General features: G+C 48.8%; 1 protein-coding gene across 2 annotated transcripts in view; it reads right to left on the reverse strand.

Annotated features, from left to right (window-relative positions):
• Positions 1–16954, reverse strand: part of LOC139056192 (transcription factor HES-1-A-like) — a 145082-nt gene that overhangs the window by 55930 nt on the left and 72198 nt on the right. Inside the window, exons 1-2 of one of the 2 annotated variants that reach the window (XM_070534207.1) lie at positions 15987–16035; positions 15268–15425 (exon numbers count right to left, since the gene is read on the reverse strand). In XM_070534207.1, coding sequence (XP_070390308.1) covers positions 15268–15425; positions 15987–16020 — 192 coding nt within the window. In that variant the 5' untranslated portion in view covers positions 16021–16035. Of the gene's footprint in view, positions 1–15267; positions 15426–15986; positions 16036–16954 lie in introns of those variants that run through there. The other variant, XM_070534205.1, reaches the window with a different exon arrangement.

Below are 16954 nucleotides of genomic sequence, written 5' to 3' on the forward strand. Positions count from 1 at the left end.
CCGCTCCCACCCAGGCCGAGCATCGTCAACCGGGCTGAAAGCGACCTCCTTCCTGCCTTCGTCTCGCAATGCCAGGGATTGACTCCTCAGGTATACCACGACCTCACCCTGTTTCACAGAAATGCCCGCCGCAGAATAAACCACTTCTCAGAAGTGACCGGGCTTTGTGGCGCAGACTTGAAACGGCCACAGTCACGACCCCTTTCCTTCTCTCCATTATAACCCGAGCTGAAACCGCTCCTCACTGCCACATGTGTCTTAGCGCCAGAGCTGACATTAACCACATTTTTCTAAATTGCCCGAACAAACCCAAGCCGCCGCGGCAAGCTTCAGAGCGCCAGGAGCGATGGGAGGCTGCTCTGCGCAGTTCGCAGCCGAACCTGCAGCTTCTGACAGCGGGCTGGGCCCGAAAAGTCACCGAAGCACAAAAGTGCCGGGACATCTAGAGCGGCCCGAGGGCCCATCGTCGTCCTGCTTCCTTTTCTACACAACCCCCACTTCCCCCCCCCCCGCCCCACAAACATGATTATCTCGTGAATCAATAAACTTATTTAGCTACCTACCTACTTTCCCGAAACGAAACTCTGTTCGCAATATTATCCTACTATTTTGCATATGTCGTCACCAACAAAAGCGCAGTCACGCTTAAGTAAAAAGACACATGTTTAGTATAGAACTTATCAGGAATGCCACTTAAGCTTACAATTTCCGCAAGCGGTAAAGAAAACATTGATCGAAATTGTTAACATTGCTTAGAGCAGATGATGGGGTTCCTTGTTGTGGCTTCCAAGCAGCCTTGCACTTTAACTTTCGGTTTCGAAAGCACTGGACGGCTAAAATTATACCGCGCCACAACTATTAAATTATGTAATGTGACTCTGTCACGTCATCATTGTACAAAACCACTGTGTATACTGAACATCATTTTATATATGTGACGATTATTTTATGTATAGCTAAGTGTTCCAGGACACTACTTTGAAAACAAGCCGTGTACACAGTTCTTAATACTATGTATATGTGATCGTCCTGGCGGAATTGTGCCGTGATTGTGACCCCGTTGTTCGTATCGTCTGTTGTTGAAATAAACTTTTTCGACCACTCCCCCCCTAAAAAAAAAAAAGAAAGACCAGCCAGCCTGGTTTCGTGGCCAGGTCACAGAGCACTACATTGGAAAAGGAAACAGTACCTTCCACCTTATCACCAAAAATAGACGTAGCGCTGGCTTGGAAAACTATACGATCGACATATGGCGCTGTCGAAATCAAAACATACGATCATCATTATGTTGTCAGCAATATGGCCGCTGCAGTGGCGGATGGTCGTGCTGCTCGCTCGTTGGTCATGGGCGTCTCTCTCTCTCTCTCTCTCTCTCTCTCCCTTATTTTTGTCTCCAGTTTCTCTCGAGTGCTCTGTAGCTCTCAATCTAATGTTGTTATCTTGTCATAATTAGTTATTTCACAGTCAAGTTTTAAACGTTACAGAATTCCCGTCTACTGTCAGTACATGAAGGTCTACGGAGGAAGTATGGTTACCGAGAACGGCTGAAACTATTGTTCTATTGAAACTACCCTGAAACAAATTATATGATAATTCGCCACTTAAACGTCTCTAACATTCCGTCAAGTTTCAACCACTTTTCATAATGGTGTAGCTCACAGTGAAGTTGTAAATATTGTGGAAACTCCGTCTGCTATGCGGCGGTACACTTACACGCGTCATACTTCATAAAAGAACAAGAGGAAATCACTGCACACTGAAAATATTTATTCCTTGTCTGTGTCCTTCAACAACAACAAAACAATATATATATATATATATATATATATATATATATATATATATATATATATATATATATATATATATATATATATATATATATATATATATATATATATATATATATATATATATTCCCGCGATGTCCGTCACCATAAAATTCAAGACATCACATTTTACATCATCGACGGCTCCAGAACTCGCCGCCTTCCGTGCTGCTCCGGAATTCGTAATTGAAGAACCGTCACAGACATAGTCAATCTTCTTAGACTCCAAGGCCGCTCTCCAGTGATTGTGTCGACATTTCGTCATAGTCTGAATGAACAATTAGTCGCTGACATAAGAGTTCTTCATCACCCCGCAATGGGGAAACAAACGCAACGTAGTTTATCGGTGGATACCGGGCCAGTGAGATATCTACGGAAGCGATCGCGCAGATGAGGCCGCCCGATAAGCTCATGATAGCCTCCACTGTGTAGCATACCGTTATCCGGAACAGACGCAGCTACAGGTTCGCTCGCACGTGAACTTACACTTGAACAGTGGAACTCGACGGTATTTACCAACGCTTGTCTCCACGACTTGGGTCCGAATCTACGGCTACGTCTTCCGTCAGGGGAGGGGGAGGAGGAAAGAGAAAAGAAGAAGGCAGGGAGGTTAACCAGAATAACGTCCGGTTGGCTACCCTACACCGGGGGAATGGGAAAGGGGAAAGCAAAGATCACAGGGAGAGAGAGGAGGGAAGGAAAGAAGGAAATTGCGGCAAGTTCGCTGACGCGTGTGGTTTTACAAAAATTGCCTTAATAGTCACAGGTGGTCGCACAAACCCGTCGTCCTTAAGAAACACAAAAGTGCCTTCACCGCTTTATGGGCCGACGGGCGATGGGGGCGGTGTTCCAGCAGCACCTGCACAGAAAGCGGCCGATTGTCCAGTTTTTTGAAAGCTTTGGCAAGTTTTTGTCTCTCTACGGCATATCTTGGACAGTGGCACAGCAGGTGGTCGATGTTTTCTTCGGTGCCACAGACCTCGCATGCTGCACTGTCAGTCACTCCGTCAGGAATATCTACAGCTGAAGAGACGCTTCTGTTCGCCTGGTGGCTCGGCGTGGCCTTCGCGAATGCCCACTCACTTCGGATCAAAATGACCGACAGCCCGACATGCAATAACTGTAGCTGCGAGGAAACAATCGTCCACCTTCTCTGTTAGCGTCGCCGCTTCAGAGCGCCTAGGAAAAAAAAAAATCAAGAGTGTTAGGTAGTCTTGACAAACACCCTTTGTCGCAGGAAAGAGTCCTGGGACACTGGCCGAGACCGTTGTTAGCACAGAAGGCTTGGAATGCATTTTCTGCGCTTCTTGCGGAGAACTGGTCTTATAGACAGACTTCAAGTGGTGTCGTATTACCATATGCTTTTTTCCTCTTTTTTTTTTGCTCTTCATTCCTTTTGTGTTTTGTTACATTTCTTTTCTATTTATCTTTTATTCTCCTTACCCCCTTTCCCCAGTACAGGGTAGCCAGCTGGTCTAAGAGCTGGCTAATCTCCCTCTCTTTCTGTGTATTTCTGCCTGCTTGCTTGCTTGCTTGCTTGCTTGCTTGCTTGCTTGCTTCCTTCCTTGCTTCCTTCCATAAAAAGAAAATTCATTGCCTAACTAGATTCAACTCGTGTTGGACTTTGGCAGTGTGCACGTTCAGGAATCACCTTTATTCCAACAGTGTTTGTTGCACTGCTGCTAATAACGGCAGTAGATAGATATAAGTGACCATACTACATCCTTCGAACACTGTTGGTTCTGATACACGGAAATTAATAAATGCAAGATGGAAATTAGAACGCAGATGGCCATGGTTGTCTGCAGCTGCTACGGTGACGATGTGATGTCACCTATCACCAGTGCGATTACTGATGCAGGTGAATTCACAGTGATGATTGTGATTTCTCTCTCTCTCACTCTTTTTTAATTGCAAAACAGGGTTTCCATCTTCGCAGCTCCGCAAACACAGCAGACGTCGCTCTTCTGCAAGCTGTCCATTTCCGATCGCACCTTCTTGAACGAAATATCCGCGGATACGGTGTATTTTTCGACCGAATGTCGCGCCTCGGGTTCTTACGTAACGCCAAACACGAAGCCTCTTACACGTACAATAGTACAATAGGCAAGTGCTAAGTATTCGTGGAGACAGGCTCGCAAGGGCGGGGGGGGGGGGGGGGGGGGGGAAAGAAGGCACATACAGGCGGATGAACGGAACCTGCGGCCCGTGGGCGGACCCAAATATTCCTGCCACCGTAGGGCTCGCGGACAGGGTTGCTGCATGACTATATACTATATACGACCCTACGCATGTATCCCCATATAGCAAGCCCCTCGTTTCTGCAAGATGGGGCGCGACTATGTCTTCTTTTCTTTTTTTTTTCGCCGACCTTCTGCGCCCGAAGGTGTCGTCACCGGCCTTCCACACGAGGCCGGCGGAGAGCCATCGCCGGAGAACAATAGCGACTCGTCGTCGGCCGAGAATAAAACACCCCGCGGCGGAGGAGTTAGGACTAACGTCTCAGACCCTCGCTCTCTCGAGTCGCGAGCCTAGCGCGCGCGCGTGGTGTGCTTGTATATATGTATATATATCTTTTTCTCGCTTTCTTTCTTTCGATTCTCACTAGCGTGAGCGATGCAGGCGTGCGCGCAGCCGCAGCCACCTGTTCCACCGCTGCGGCGGGGAGCCAGCGCTCTGACTCGCCTGCAGCAGCAGCAGCAGCAGCCCCCCAGCAACAACAACACGTCAAGCCGCGCGCTTCGACGCTGCTTACGTCGGCTGCCGAATTGCTCCGCGCTACGCTCCACTTTGTTCTCCTCACGGCGCGCTTAGTGCTTTTGTCTTTGCTTTCGCTCCTTCTTCTCCTTCTTCTCTTCCCCACTCTCCCTCTCCTCGGCCCCCCCCCCCCTCCCGTTCTCGTGTCGCGCGTGTGCGTGGGCGACTGCGCCGCCGCCCTCACGCCCGCTTGTCAGCGAGCGCGTTCGTTTTCGCTTGTTCCTGCGACGACGCGCGATTTCGATCGACTTCGCCGGGGCGGGCGGGCAGACGCGTGGAGGGGCGAGCGCATGTCGGGCGTGAGCGGCTGCGCATATCCTATGGTTACGCGTCGCTGTTGCCTGTCCAGCCTGCCTGCTTGCCTGCTTGCCGGCCGCCCGTACCTCGCCTGGACTCATCTATAGCATATAGTTACTCCGGGCACACATTTCCTTATTTGCCCCTTTCTTCTTGCTGTTCTTCGCTTCTTTCTTTCTTTCTTTCTTTCTTTCTTTCTTTCTTTCTTTCTTTCTTTCTTTCTTTCTTTCTTTCCTTTCTTTCTTTCTTTCTTTCTTTCTTTCTATTTCGCTATTGGCGGTCCCTTGTATAGGTACTCGGTTTTTCTCTTATGTGGGGGTGGGTCCTTTATATTCGCCTTTGGGGTTCTGCAATACTATGCGCAGGAGGTCTCTAATGGTGTTTTCCTCTTCTGCGGAGGTTGTTTGCGATAACTTGCGCGCGCGGGCGGACTACTGACTTTCATTGACGTCACCACGCGGCAGCCGCACCGCGGCGTCAATGCGCGCACAATCGCGGCTTGCAATAACCTGCGGATTTACCCCGTTGCGTCTGCGTTATATTGGAGATGAAGTGGGGGAAAGCCTCACGTGACCGGTAGTATCGCGCGACTGACGCTGGCAACGGGGCCTTATCAGTGTAAAATATCTTCTTTCCTATATTTATTTTACTATTATTGTGTTTTTCGCGCGTGATGCATATACATCGTTTGACGATGCGGCCCTGACACCGACAAATCCGCAGAGGTGATGTGGGGAAATCCACGGCTGCGGTTCTGATATTAAAAAAAAAAAGAAAAAGAAACTTGATAGAGTGTGTTGCTGCACTAGCTTGGTTCATTCTTGCAGGTTTAACAAGCGTACACAGTAGATGGGACAGCGAAGATTATCCCTTCTACCGTGTTTACTTCACTGTCCCGTCTAAGGTATGCGCCTGTTAAACCCTGCAAACGTTTTTTTTTTTGCAGTATACAACCGGACAAGCGTTGACAGTATGCAACTGGACAAGCGCTCTTGTTGAAGTCAACTTTAAGCGAACGTTTATTGAAGCGTATGACTTGAATGCCATGCAAATGGACGCATGATGGGTGCAATTTTATTTACGAATACGCACAAGCAACTGTTCTCCTCCTTCTACTGTCGCAGACGTTTCGTGTCATTTGTCTTCGCGGTAACGCCCGTGTAACCTGTTTACGTTCTACACTGCGTCTTGTAGCATCGCCTTAATGCGTTCCTGCCCGGCAAGATGGCAGGACGCGGATACGACCAGCACGCTGCCCACGTGACACAATCACGTGACCGAACTGCTTTGCGTGCCGTCGTGTCCGATACATCCTCCGCGAAGGCCTCCTCGCCCTTTACGTTGTCTGTCAACAGCGAGAAACGCCGACAGAGCTTCAAGAATTGTCACGCTTTATTTATCGCATATCCGATCGCTCTATTTGCTTCGTCGCTTCAAGAGACAAGATATCTCAGCAAAAAACGGAAGCCAAGACCGTTGTATTCGATCCTTCGTCGTTGTTCAAGGTCCACTCATGCCTACACTGTCTGCGCGCGTGCCATGACCTCATTGACCTCTTGAGCAACTCGGAGTGTTTTTACTATAAGCTTAGGTAATTAATTAAACACGCGACCAACCAGTGATCGATGCTGTACTGTGGTTCCTGCCAGTGTGCGCATGGTAGAGCATCGGTCATTCGTTGGTTGCATTGCAGCATGCTTCAGTGCACTAATGTCGCTGTGTGCAAGTTCCTGTAGTCACGTGGTGCTTTTTTTATGCGAAGCATATTACGAGGGCTCAACCCAGCTCCTCAGGCGCGGCGGTGACCATGAAATCACGTGACACCGTGACGTCACGACAGAGGAGAAGTGGCTTTGGCTCAACTCTTGCAAGACGGGCTGGGTGGGAATCGAACCAGGGTCTCCGGAGTGTGGGACGGAGACGCTACCACTGAGCCACGAGTACAACGCTTCAAAGCGGTACAAAAGCGCCTCTAGTGAATGCGGTGTTGCCTTAGAAACGCGCTGTTTCTAAGGCGTGCGTCTCTTGCTCAGGCGCACATTTCGTTGCCGCGCCGAACGCTGCTTTGCTCGACGCTCACCGCGTCCAATGCGGGGCGCGTAGTCGCTGCCCTGTAGCCCATTGTCTTACACCCCTTGGCGGGTCGACGGGAACGCTGTCGCGTTCCACTCTTGAAGGCGAAGAAGTAATGCATGAGTTGTTTCTTCGTCTAGCCGAACCAAATATAGCCAAGCAACAGCAGTTCACCAGGCTAAACAGTGGTTCAACAACTAAAATAAAGGCTAGTATGCTTCGCATCCTGGGCTTAACCTTACCTAAGCCACAGCCATTTTTTTTTCTTTCAAATTTCTCTGTCTTTTTCTTTGTATTCTTGCAGCCCACAACAATTAAAACAACAGCAACCATCATGCCGGAAAGAATTGCATATTTCTAAACTCGAACCCCGGCCACGGCGGCCGCATTTCTACGGGGGCGAAATGCAAGAACGCCCGTGTACCGTGCAGTGGGCGCGCGTTGAAGAACTCCAGGTGGTCCAAATTAATCCGGAGTCCCGCACTACGGTGTGCCTCATAATCAGATCGTGGTTTTGGCATGTAAAACCCTAGAATTTATTTTTTTAGATATTTGTCAACAGGGTCTACAACTTATGCATTGAAGATTTTGCATTTAAAGCAATACTTTAGAAGTATATTAATGAATTATTGTTCATTAATTGCCTAAGCTGTTATAAAAAAGATCACTGACGATTACGATACTCGCTAATACGAAACTGGAACATACGTGCTTCCACTTTGCGATGGAATGGCTGACGCGAACAGACTGTCTCGTGTGGCACGGCGCAAACGGAGTGAAGCGTTACGAAAAAGAAAAGAGGGGGGGGGGGGGTAACACTCAAGCACAACCATAACGGCGATCAGAGTCGGCGATCGTCGAAATTACGATCTGCGGGTCAAGAGCGTCGGCTTTTATACATGACTAGTCGTAGGTTCCAGTGTAAACGCTGGTGCCCACGTGGCTTCCAGAAAGTACTGCACAATTCGCGTCGCACGTTGAATCGGATTACAAATACTGTGGCGCCATCCCGTAGCCTCGTGCGGCACTCTGTTTTCCTCCTCACTCTTCCGCCATGCTCTCCTCCTCCGCTTTCCGCCTCATGCTTTCACGGTAGCCTCCTCGTCCGCCTTCCTCCTCGCGCTCTCTAGTTCCCTCTCCCGCTCCACGTTCGCTTTCATCATTCGCTGTGCTCGCTCGCACGGTTACGCCGAGGGACAACGCCGACGCCCACCGCAGGAACGAGCGCCTAAGAGTTGCGCTCTTAAAGTACTCTGACTCGCAAAAGAGGTCAATGAATAATGCTAAGTTGGCCGCATTCTCGTAGCACCACACGTATACTTTTTTAAGCTGCAGCCATTCTTTGCTTACTCCCTCCGATAACCTTCAGCAATCGGCCATCTTCCCTATATCCCTTTCCCAGCCACTGCGTACTTCGCGCCGCCTGCACAATCACCGATGTTTCAAACGCACCTTCGGACGCACAAAATGTTCAATCAATCAGCAATCCCGCATGCTATTGAACAGTACAACTGTGTCTTCTTGACGGCACTGTAAACATCCGCGATCCGTTCAAGTTTCTATGAGAGGCGACTATGTTTTCCTGATATTTTCCTTCCTTTCTTTTTTTTTGTATCTTAATTTTGTATCAATACAACTGAAACGTGGGAGGCCAAGCTTTCCTCTGATGACCTGGACGACCAACGCAGTCTCGTCGCCCGGGCCAAGGAGGCAGCCCATGCCAGAGGGTTCTTGGAATAAGGAATCCTCCCACCTAGGGTGAACCGGGTTCTGACTCGGTTTACCGTTTCGGAAAATAAAAGTTTAGTTCTCTCTCTCTCTCTCTCTCTCTTGTCAACTTGTTTACCGTTTATACGTGCCCTTGCTACCCTTGGCATAACTGTTGTTTTCTGCGTTTTCCCGATGATCCAATTGTAAACCCACGCGTAATTAATTTTGTGTAGTAACTATCAATTGCTTCTCTTGCAGTCACACGTTGTCCCACTCCCTCATCTAATACTCTAATTGGAGCCTGTGAGTAATAAAAATGTTCAGTGGCAATTTAGCGGCAAAATGCGAGAGTAATGCGTGAGCATTACTTTGAGGTGCGACGTATATGGGGCGACAGCATCGCCTCGTCCGAGAATACGTCCCCCTGTTGGCGTTTTCCACGATATGTATACCGCGCGGCCGCTTCGTGGCCAATCCCCCCGCTTTAGGCAGGTGCCATTGTATGGAAATCACCATCGTAATGAACACGTGGCGAACACCTGAAAGAGTTATATTTGGTGTTGACACGAGAGAAGTCTTCGTACGTGCCTTGGTGACCTAAAATTAAAGGAAGTAAGAAAAGTTTCACGGCCTAAATCGATGCTGAGGGGGCGGGCCAAGGTTCGAATCCTGCCGCCAGACGTCCTATTTTTATTGTATCTTTAAAAAAAAAATTTTTACAAGTGAGATTGACTCTACTTGAGGAGAACCCGACCAGCGACTGACTAAGGTGAAACCAAGGTAGGCAAAGAAATATTCGCTTTAAAAACTGAAATTATCGCCGGAAGCTTTCTGCCCGCTGATGTCCGCCTATATATAGCCACGCTTAGCTTACTTACAAAAGCAGTAGGGGCCTAAATATGATAGTTGTTTCTTTTGAAAAAAAAATAGTAAGTTGCGCGTGAAAAAAGAATCAGCTGGTTATACTCGACCGTTCCTGCCACATCGTTTGCGCCGGCCAGCGATGCGTAATCGTTCGGGCGGCTCCAGCGTCTCGATCTCGTGTCGCTCTGCAGCTGCGGGCTCGCTTTGTTCTTCCGCCTGAGAAAAAAAAGAAAAACCTGCCTGCGGTGTTCTTCATCTTCAATGACGTAATCATGCCCGTGCAGAAAGGAAGTATAAAAAAGAAAGAACTGTCTCGAAGGTCGCTCGAAGCGAATCCAAAGCGGCGTTATATATGACTGGCTCGTCGACAACGATGCCGTGACGGCATGAACAACGTTAACTACGATGACTGTGACGCGACGACGTCGACAACTGCGACGTAATAACGACGTTAACGATAACAACTACTGCACCGTAATTTTTTTTTTCTTCTGCCGACTTCTTCAGGCAAATCTGATGACAAATACGTATAAACATCTGACATATCACGAACCTCGTGGGTCGGCGAAGCGTTGCTTAACCGTGCTTGCGTGTCAGAATATGAAGTTGGAAAAGGTGGCGCGAGGATCTGCGTCGAAACTGGGTGCCACGGACTTTCACCGACATTTCAGCGGATTCGGAGAGCCTATTCGCTAACTTTGGCGATCATTTTTTATGCGAAGCATATTACGAGGGCTCAACCCAGCTCCTCAGGCGCGGCGGTGACCATGAAATCACGTGACACCGTGACGTCACGACAGAGGAGAAGTGGCTTTGGCTCAACTCTTGCAAGACGGGCTGGGTGGGAATCGAACCAGGGTCTCCGGAGTGTGGGACGGAGACGCTACCACTGAGCCACGAGTACAACGCTTCAAAGCGGTACAAAAGCGCCTCTAGTGAATGCGGTGTTGCCTTAGAAACGCGCTGTTTCTAAGGCGTGCGTCTCTTGCTCAGGCGCACATTTCGTTGCCGCGCCGAACGCTGCTTTGCTCGACGCTCACCGCGTCCAATGCGGGGCGCGTAATCGCTGCCCTGTAGCCCATTGTCTTACACCCCTTGGCGGGTCGACGGGAACGCTGTCGCGTTCCACTCTTGAAGGCGAAGAAGTAATGCATGAGTTGTTTCTTCGTCTAGCCGAACCAAATATAGCCAAGCAACAGCAGTTCACCAGGCTAAACAGTGGTTCAACAACTAAAATAAAGGCTAGTATGCTTCGCATCCTGGGCTTAACCTTACCTAAGCCACAGCCATTTTTTTTCGGTGGTTTCTGCACGATGATTACGTTTCTTATTTTCAACGTGTATGTACCGCAGCGACCAGTAGTTTGAGAACCCTGGCAGCCGAGCAGGATTAAAATTTTCTTCTTGTGCAACACTAGCCTGGAGTTCAGAAACGCACTGCAATGTCTAAGAGAAGAGAGAGAAGTAGAAGTAGAAGAAAAAGATAGATAGATAGATAGATAGATAGATAGATAGATAGATAGATAGATAGATAGATAGATAGATAGATAGATAGATAGATAGATAGATAGATAGATAGATATATAGATAGATAGATAGATAGATAGATAGATAGATAGATAGATAGATAGATAGATAGATAGATAGATAGATAGATAGATAGATAGATAGATAGATAGATAGATAGATAGATAGATAGATAGATACTCATTTGGGTTAGGAAACTTCGTCGCTAACTTAGATTTCCTAAGTTAGTGACGCAAGACTCTGCGCTTGTGACATCATTACGCAGTCCAGAAAAAAAAAACAGGAAGTCATCATTTGCCTGTTTCGTATGTTTGCTCGTTCAGTGCACGTTCGATTTTTTTCCCGCCTGTTTACGCATTATAGGATCGCGCGGCAAATGGCGTGGCGGTCTATTTAAGAGACTCCCGGGAAAGCCCCCCGTTTTTGTTAGACCTCCTCAAGGCTTACATAGACTGGACGTGCCTTCACCTGCCTCAGGGCCTGACAGGGGCGAGTGAAACCGAGGGTCCTTGAGTGTATATAGAAGAAAGTTTGCCTTTCTTTTGGGGATTTGTTAGACCACGTGTTTCCTTCATTTGCGTCACGGCGGCGACTGTTGCGCCTCGAGGTGTACACTCTCGTCCTCGAGCAACCAAGTTAATCGGACTCCCGTTCCTTATTTGCGCGTTGCCTTCGCGTTGCCGTACAAGTGCGCGGGGGATGTCCGCAGACTCGGTCAACAAAATGCGCAATTCATCGTGCGTCGCATACCCTATAAGGGGACACTAAAGACAAGTGCATGCTAAGTTAAGCTGCACTTGCAAATTATACACTTCTGCAACAGCAAAACAGCCACTCTTAACGTGACAGAGGACGTATATATAGCAAGATCGAAAAGTTGCAAGGACAGGTGCCGAGACCGCCATGAAGATGCAGCGCCACCTAGTGGTCGTGGCATAGAGTATTTTCGATGACGTCTGCTCAAGTCTCCAAACTCGCGCAATCAGCGTGCGGAAAACAGCACGCTTAAAAAAAACATCACGCGCGTGCGGAAAACAGCACGCGTCGCACACAGGTGCGCAAATTTTGGTTTGACGCTGCTCGAGCGAACCCAGTGCAAACCGAAATTTGTGCACCTGTGGGGGCGAAGGTGAAGTTTTCCGCACGCGTGAGGCTGTGGGACGCGTGAGGCTGCGGGAGGCCGTGGAGGAGGAGGAGTAGGAGGAGGAGGAGGAGGAGGAGGAGGAAAGAACTTTATTTAAGGCCAACACTAAGGCCCAGTGGAGATTTGAGCGAGTTTGGGCCGCCGTATTATTTTTAAGGAATGCATTGCAATTCTGAAGGCCCAACTTGGAGCACGTCTGGAGTGACTTTTCCAGAGGCGAAGACGACCCACGTATATGAGAAAAGATACCTTGAAATCCTAGAAAATCAGTGACGTCACGCTGACGTCCTGGCTCGCCGAGGTTCCCCGGGAAATTAAAAAAAAAGAAAAGCGGGAAAAGGAATAAGTACAGCCGTCGCGAATTCCACAGTAATGATGAACAAGTGGCTCATGAGTGAGTGAGTGAGTGAGTGAGTGAGTGAGTGAGTGAGTGAGTGAGTGAGTGAGTGAGTGAGTGAGTGAGTGAGTGAGTGAGTGAGTGAGTGAGTGAGTGAGTGAGTGAGTGAGTGAGTGAGTGAGAGCAAAACGGAGTCTAATAACAATAAAAAAACTGCAGTTTGCTGCCCTATACGTTGTAAAAAAAGAAAAAGAAGGATCTAAAGAGAAAGAAAGAGAGTCCCAGAAATTCCAAGGCTTCACTGTCACAGCCTATCTCGCAGGCCGGAAGACCACAGGAAAATTACCTATGGCTTTCCAGCTTGCCTTTAGCGTGGACGTACTTGCAGCGGAAGAGGGCCCACAAGCGTCCTTTCATCTCGATTTGAAGGACAGCGTGGCGGTGCCGCCATATGCATGACAAGGCATACCTGGATCATTAATTGGCCAAACGTGCAACACGGAGAAGCACACTTGCTAATCAGGAAGAGGGTGCATTCGAACTTCGGGATGACGTCCTGATTAACCGCTCCCCCGGACAACGCGGGAGGAGCTCCGTATGCATGGTTTACGCTGATAATGACGTAGACCGACGGTAGAGGAGGAGTCAACGGAGGAGACACTCTCGTGCGCTCCGACGGATTGCTCCGCGCCGACATGGCAGAGCTCGGAAGTTCGTAATGTCTACGTTAGATGCCCGGCGACGGGCAGGCGGTAATGGTCCTCCTAAAGTGACGGCGCTGCAGGCTTAAACGATCGACGAATGATTCGGAGAAATTCGTGAGGTGACGCGCCCCTTCCTTTCGCGACAGTCGATATACCGACGCGTGCGCGTTTGGGATTGAGAGACGCGACGAGATCGGCGCGTCACATACGCGTGCGCGAACTGTCGCGATTTCGCGCTTGTACGGCGCAAACTTGGTTTCCGCGTGCACTTTCGACAGAAACTGGAATATCGCGCCTTAAGAGGAAGCTTTCACACCTCGGGCCCAACTCCGGTTCCAGCAATTAAAATACGCGTAAAATTCGGAAATGCTCTCGTGAGAAAGCTTATTGAACGACCTGAACAGAGAGAGCATCGCACGCGTAATGCGAAGACGTGGGATCGTTCCCCACCTGCAGCAAGTTGTTTGTTCGACCACTTTCGTTGCCACTGATTTATCATTTTGTTAACTCAATTACTAAGTATAAGTAATTTGTCCTATGTCGCCCTTGGTGTCTTTGTTTGTTGGCTTCTCATCTTCTCATGATATGATTAATAAAAATGGAGCCCCTCGGTTAACCCTCTTTCTTGCCGTTGTATGAAATTTGTTACATATGAGAGAGCAAGTTAAACTCTAGCAACTTTAGCAAGGAGAATTTTGATATTGAACGCTCCTATATGTTAAAAGTAAACAGGGAAATCGCTAGGTTACAAAAAAACAAGTGGAGCATATTTAAGAGAAATTACAGTTTCGTAACTCCGCACCAAAAACTGTTGCTAAGCTAGACCTCTCTGATCCCCCACCCCCCTCCCACCTCTCACGTACAGCAATCCCCCCTGTCACCCTCCCCCAACCGCTTGTCGATGCGCCGCTGGTGTAGCATATTATATAAGAGCGTCTAAAAACTTGTTGTGAAAGTGGATCGTTAGTGCGCAGTGATTTAGTCAATTATGATTTATTAATGAATTATTTAATCAATTACTTATATAATTGGTCGAAGGGTTGAATTTAATGTACCAATGCAAACCAGGAGCTCACTATGAGAGACGACGGGGCGGGGGTTTCACTACCGTGCGCTCAACTCGGAGTATGGTACACTTAACGTTTGTATTTGTTTAATTTTTCGTAGTCCCTAATCGAAATGATGTTTGTGGAGCCGCAGGTTCAAAACGCGGCCTCATGTTGAGCAGCAAAACACCATTGGCCCCTGCGGATCAAGTACAACAGACACGCCCAACAATACCCAAGAAATGCATCCTACCCACCATCAGGATAGGCAGGAAAGCAGAACGCGTGATACACAGAAGAAATTCGGTAACAGTAAGGACACCACATTTGTAGACGCAGATAGATACAGACACAAGCGCGCCTACACAGCAGTGGCGATAAATTACGAGGGGAAATGCACGACGAGTGCTACAGTCAACACGCCACACGTAGAAACCTCAGAGGAAATAGCTATCACGTTAGCCCTAGCAAAAACAGAAGCGGGCATAATCATCAGTGATTCCCAGACGGCGATACGAAACTTCGCCAATGGTCCAATCTCACCAGAGGCACTACGACTCATAAAATTAGCTAACAACCACGACAAAAGTGTCGATCTCATCTGGACACCCGCTCACACACTGCCAGACGGTAACAATGAGGCGATGCACCGCATGGCTCGAGAGCTTACGCACCGAGCCTCGGTTAGCCCCGCCTCACCGACTACCGACGAGTGGGTGTGGGAAAATCGGATGAGCAGATTTCACGAAATTACACAGCACCATAGATTGCAGAGGCGCACATTCCCGCCGCCGCACCCAAAATTAAGCAAAAATCGGTCTGTCGAGTGGCGGCAGTTACAAAGCAGTTCCTATTCGAGTCCAGCTATCAAGCACCTAGTACACCCAGATTTATACACGACTGACAAGCGCAGACATTGCGACTCTAAAGCCACCCTGGGGCATAGCCTATGGGAATGTACGGGTATAATACACACTAACATTGATGTAGCCTGGAACAGCGACATCCTCCGCGCGTGCTGGGAGTCTGCGTTGCTCAGCTCGGACCAGCACCAACAGTGGCCCGTCCAGCGAGCCGAGGAAGCCGCCAAGGGCAAACAACCCTTGGCCGAAACCCAGGCGGGGTCCAGGCCCATGACCTACCAAACCGCAGAGAGAGAGAGAGAGACAAAAGGGAAGGAAAGACAGGGAGGTTAGCCAAACCGCAGGGCACTCAATAAAGTCATTTGAATGATGAAAGCGCAATTTATGCAGCCAGTGAGTGCGAAGCTGCAGGCGAAGTGCGGAGTCGGGCACTTTTCGTCTGCTCACGCACAGCAGACGATGCGCCGTCTGTTCTGTTCAGCTACAATGAAGTCGGCCTAGTGCAGCGCACGACGTCATGGCCTCTGCCCGGCACTATACAACTCGTCTGCACTGTTATAGCCTGCACGAAGTGTAGGTAAAATAAAACAAACCAAGTCCTAGTGGTGCACCGGCTGGCGTACGACGAGACGTGTCCAGGCACGCCCTTGCCTTCGCGACCCCCATGGCAACAACGCTCCGTAGTTCTACACCGCGGCCACGCGAGGTGAAAGAACGAGCGCTAAAATAAACCGGGGGGATAAAGCAGCTGGAAAAGCCCGGCGCAACACACAGCGGCCACGTGTGTCTAAATACGTGCGCCCAACTCGCGCAGACAAGCATGCACTTGTACTTACACGCGGACTGTCGTGACCTTGGAAGCAGCGGCATCAGGCGTCCGTCTTCCTCGTTTCAGTATAAGGCGCCGCGTTTCACATGCCCGACGGGTGCCGCAGTTAGTCAATAAAGACACGAGCTCCTTAACGCTATCGCGTTAAAACGGGTGCCACAGTTAGTTCACATCCCCGATGGGTGCCACAGCCGTCGTATACCCTGTGTATGACGGCTGCGCGTTAATTTCAGGCCACCTCGAGATTTTTAACGCGACGCTTAAGTCTGCGTAAACTGCAATAAGATGGAAAGGTGTGGCGAGTTTCTATAACTGCACTTTTGTATACACAGCAACAGCGCAAACAAGACAGACGCGGAGAAGGCCACGGGACTGCGCTTCCCGTTACCTTCACGTTTATTTTTCTTCTTTTTTCTGTTTTTTTTGTCCCTGTTTTTGGCGTATAGTACGCTTATCGCCATCATGACCAATCATGACTCTCTGATTGTCTTTCCTTAGTATATCAATTTACTTCGCGAACAGACAAGATGCCGCATAGTTATCAGTTTCATCAGGTAGTACTTATTTTTTAACCTCCTTCGCACTCTCTTCCCTTCCAGGTTTTTCAAGACGTGATTGCTTTGCCCTTCCCACTTGACCCAGCCTTATCGCGGACCAGCGTGTACGCCATGATTAGACTGCGCGCCTACCAAATTGCTATCTGTGTTTTACAGACGAAAAAAAAAAAAACCTTCCAGGAACTATTTTCTTGTTCAAACATCTGTGATTTAATGAACACAACAGGCGAGACGAATGGGTATCGCAAGAGGGGAATACGTACACTTCGATTTGCTAAACGTCGTAATAAACGGTTCATTAAGATTTAGTGTTCTTCAGCTTACTTCGGATGCCTACGAACTACTAGAAAACACCACGTGACATGCCCGCTTGCGCGTCATGACTGCACTATCGTGAACCGCCGCGAGGGAAGCATAT

This window comes from Dermacentor albipictus, chromosome 2 (assembly GCF_038994185.2).
Source record: "Dermacentor albipictus isolate Rhodes 1998 colony chromosome 2, USDA_Dalb.pri_finalv2, whole genome shotgun sequence".
In the NCBI taxonomy this organism is placed as follows: domain Eukaryota; kingdom Metazoa; phylum Arthropoda; class Arachnida; order Ixodida; family Ixodidae; genus Dermacentor; species Dermacentor albipictus.